Source organism: Cupressus sempervirens, chromosome 11 (assembly GCF_028749045.1).
Source record: "Cupressus sempervirens isolate cs-2001-9-10 chromosome 11, ASM2874904v1, whole genome shotgun sequence".
Lineage (NCBI taxonomy): Eukaryota > Viridiplantae > Streptophyta > Pinopsida > Cupressales > Cupressaceae > Cupressus > Cupressus sempervirens.
The window spans coordinates 520,179,229-520,183,112 of record NC_143128.1 but is presented as its reverse complement, the minus strand read 5'-3'; the positions used below and the strand labels follow the sequence as shown (position 1 = coordinate 520,183,112).

The window sequence follows — 3,884 nt, the reverse complement described above, 5'->3', positions numbered from 1 at the left end:
GGGTAATTTTGGAGGAGAGATTTTAGAGAGGGAGAGTAGGGAAGAGTGTAAGAGGGTAATTTTTGGGGAGATTTTAGAGAGGGAGAGGAGTTACGGTGGGACATGAGAGATATCTATGAGAAACTTATATGAGGTAGAGTGAGGATAAATAAGGGAAACCAGTGGTGAGTTTCCACAGACAGGGTAACGTGGAAGGAAGGCGGAAGTAAAAAGGAGAAGAAAGCAGGGTAATTGTAGGAAGGGACAGGTGAGAGAAGTGATAAAGGGGATGAAGTGATACAAGGGGATGAGGATAGACATATTAGGTAGAGAGTTAAAATAATAATTTGGGTATAGCATAGGTGGATTTTGTGGCTTCATAGAACAAGACTCAAAAGAATCTTTAAAAAGTAGGGAATGTTCATCTTAAATAAGTAGGCAATGTTCTCCTCTATATCAAGGAATTAGTTTCCTTAGACCTGAATACATCAATACCAATTTAGATGTCCGTCCATACCAATTCTAAAGCATAGGCAAGTAAAATGTAAATATTAAGACCAGCATTCTATGGAACCCCAAGATGAGGGAAACTTTTCTGCCAGATAAATTAATTGTTTGAGTTTTATTTATAACATTTAATTCAAACTGTTTATTAGATGTCTGCAGAACTTTTCAATTCAACAGATATTTACGTTTCTGAAACAGAAAAGGAGAGTTGGACAAATTCTGGATTCTTCCGTTATTTTATAATCAGTGTATTTATTTAAATGCCTTATTGTCCACTTTTCAATTCAATACATGTTTTACATTTCTGAAAACAGCTTCATTTCTGCAATAAATTATAAGTACTTTTGTTATTACATGAACCCTAGATTCATTTACAAAGCACATTCTGAACTTTTCAAATCAATACATTAATTCTATTTCAGAAAAAATCTTCTTATCCAGAATCATTTCTGATTTTTTTGTTATTTAATAAACCCTAGAGTCTATTAAAAGGCTTAACCCTCCCTTTCCGTTTGCCAGTTGTTATCTTGTTTCACACAACACCGATAAATCTAAACAATCTCCAGATGACTGGTAAATCTAGTCACCGTGATAATTAAGCTCGGTTACAATTATAATAATGGCTTAATCTCCAGAAGAAACATATACATTATCCAGGGAAAAAACTAGACAGGAAATATCAAAAACAGAAAAGAGATTCACAGGGTCTCTTTCATCCTTTCCACATAGATTGATAAAAAAGACTGAAATTAGTTCAATCCATATTAAAAAATCAGTCCCTTAGGGTTTTCCCCTTCAGCTTAGTACAAGCTGCCAGGACGGCCCCTAAAACCGCCACTACAATACCGCTAACGGCCAAACCGATCTTCCAGTTGTCAACAAAACCGCTTCCGGCTCTCTCCTCTCCCTCTCCCGCCGTTTCCTTCTTTTCGCCACCCTGCACAGAAACAAATCCACAAATACTAAACGAAAACAAGAAATCCAGGGTGTTCGTCACCAAATTTAAAGAAAGCGAGCAAATTTAGCAACAACTTTAAGATGAAGAGAAAATATTTAAATTTAAGCAAAAGGAAAATAAATTTTCCATACCTGCGGTGGATCGACCTTGCGAAAAGCAGAGGGATCGCCGGAGTGACGTTCGGCCATGGCGGCTGCTATCTTTTCACTGCTTTCCTCTTCTTTACTCGGATTCACTAGTTTCGTAGGCTGGACGGCGCTCACAGAGGGTTTCAAGGTAGTGTACTGGCCGATTGATTCTGCGGCTGAATCAACATCGCTGTTATTACTGTTGTCGCTTGAAGACATCCCTGGCGCTCGCAAATTCCACAGCAAAGATCGATCTTTGTTTTCAGACGCTTCTCTCTTGGACAGAAAATGTTAGGGTTTGATCAGGCAAGGAATTTGCAGGAAATGGCGAAGATGAGAGAGGAAACGTGTCGGCTTTGCTCAGCACGTTGCAGCTACGTGGCAGTTTCCTAATTAACGTGCTACAAACTCGCCACCTGACGTTTGTCGTTATTCGCCTTCCTAATCCAGACGGTTGGGGAGGATCACTTATTTTATTTTCTGGAGGCAAAGTATTTTTAACTTATTTTATTTTTTGGAGGCAAAGTATTTTTAACATTATTGCAAAGAAGTTAAAAGGCTTCAATATATATACGCTTTGCTTTTCGTATGATTTTCATTGATTTTGTGTTCCAAACTCTACATTATCTTGTGTTATAATGCATCGTTTTAGTATAGGTTGAAATTTTTTTAAATGAATTGTTTTAGTAATAGGGTCTAAATATGTTATGTTTGGTAGTGTGGATGTTCTTTAGTTCTTCCTTCTTAGTCTAAGTCGAAGTTTCATGGAATTTGAGCTATACTAACTTTTAAAATATCTTTCAATAATCATAAACCTTCTCTATAATGTATTGTTTATTTTCTTTCACCAAATTTTAAATAGACAAATAATATCTTGCCTAATATTAGTTACCATTAAATATATATTTTAAATGCAATGCATATTTTAGCTATGTTATTAATATAATTAAAATCAAATATTGTTAGGCAAATGCCTATAAATCAACTGTAACTTGTGAGCCTCTCAACTAAGAGGTGTTGGGTTCGAATATACTCAAGTTTAACACATTATAATTAATCTCAAACAATAATAATAATGAATATAGGCTTCAGCCCATATATTAATTAACAAATAACAATCAACATTTCATATTTTTTATTCTTTATTCATTTTAAATTTTAGATCTTCCAATTTTACATATAGAGTGATTTAAAAAAAAATTAAATAATTTTTAAAAAAAATAATTAATTTTTAAAAAAATTAAATATGTTTCTTTTCATCATAAAGGTAATTATTTAGCAACTTTTGATTAAATTTTGCATAGAAATATCATTTTTAAAAATAATCAAAAGTACTATTATTTTCCAATACCTATGGAAAATTATCAATTTTATATCCTTCATTACATAAGATATAAGACAAGTTTCCCTACTTTGTAAAATATTGTAAGAATTTTCTTCTACAAATAATGAAATCAAGAACTCGAAAATGAGGCGAGGGAGAGAAAGAGAGATATACTGTCTATTTGGATTTTCAAATTTGTCTCAATATATAGGCAATAAATGATAACTAGGAATAGTATGCACCTTAAAATGGTCGCCTAGACAATGGGCCCCCATTATACAATTTATCAAATTTCCTAAATCAATGGTTTGCAATATTTTATTAAATCAATTCAAATAAATTTCTTTGATCAAAATGTAATTAATTAAGAGAAAAACTCCTCTTTTAATTTAATTAAATATTTCCTATTTAATTAAAAGAACTTTCTCCTTTTTAATTAAATAAAATCCCACTTGAAAATGGAAAAAAGTTAAATAAAAATTAAATAAATCTTTTTTTATTTTCTCTACACTCAAATGCACATATTTCTAAGTGGGATTCCATTTAATTTTTCTCTTATTTTCTTATTGGTAGAATTTTGTCTCACACGTATCATTCTTTCTCCACTTTTGATTAAATCTTATTGCCTCTTAATCTTAATCGTCTATTCTTCTTTATAAGGGAGAACCGTCTCCTCATTTTTGACATCCATGATTATGCTATTGTTATGCTACAGGTTTGGAGAGCAATTTTTGGAGGAGTTTGAGCATTAAAGCTTTTTATGGAGAACTTCTATTTTATTGTCTTCTTCTCTCATGCATCCATGGCTTCCATCATCATGATCCATCCTTTCATTTTCATATTAGCTTAGATCCATATTTGTTTTCATAGATTAATATTGCATTGTTATTTCCTTTCATAGATTAGATTTAATTTATTTCTTTGCTTTGCATTGTACATCATTTATATTAGATTGCATCTTCATTTGCATTCATATTTTGATATTTGA

The 3,884-nt window shown here is 32.3% G+C and overlaps 1 protein-coding gene across 1 annotated transcript; it reads right to left on the bottom strand.

The window, feature by feature from the left end:
- Positions 1-1,079: 1,079 nt before the first annotated feature.
- LOC149530646 (uncharacterized) lies at positions 1,080-1,937 on the bottom strand. The gene is made up of 2 exons (XM_089810973.1): positions 1,576-1,937; positions 1,080-1,423 (listed from the first exon to the last, which is right to left on the bottom strand). The coding sequence occupies exons 1-2, from the start codon at positions 1,789-1,791 to the stop codon at positions 1,259-1,261; spliced, it is 381 nt and encodes a 126-aa protein (XP_089667099.1). The 5' UTR covers positions 1,792-1,937; the 3' UTR covers positions 1,080-1,258.
- Between the last annotated feature and the right edge of the window lie 1,947 nt (positions 1,938-3,884).

Excerpts from the sequence above, each read along its gene's own strand:
- LOC149530646 (XM_089810973.1), bottom strand. The coding sequence starts at position 1,791 with ATGTCTTCAAGCGACAACAGTAATAACAGCGATGTTGATTCAGCCGCA. Across the intron at positions 1,424-1,575 it reads GCAAGGTCGATCCACCGCAG|GGTGGCGAAAAGAAGGAAAC; the intron begins GTATGGAAAATT and ends GTTTCTGTGCAG.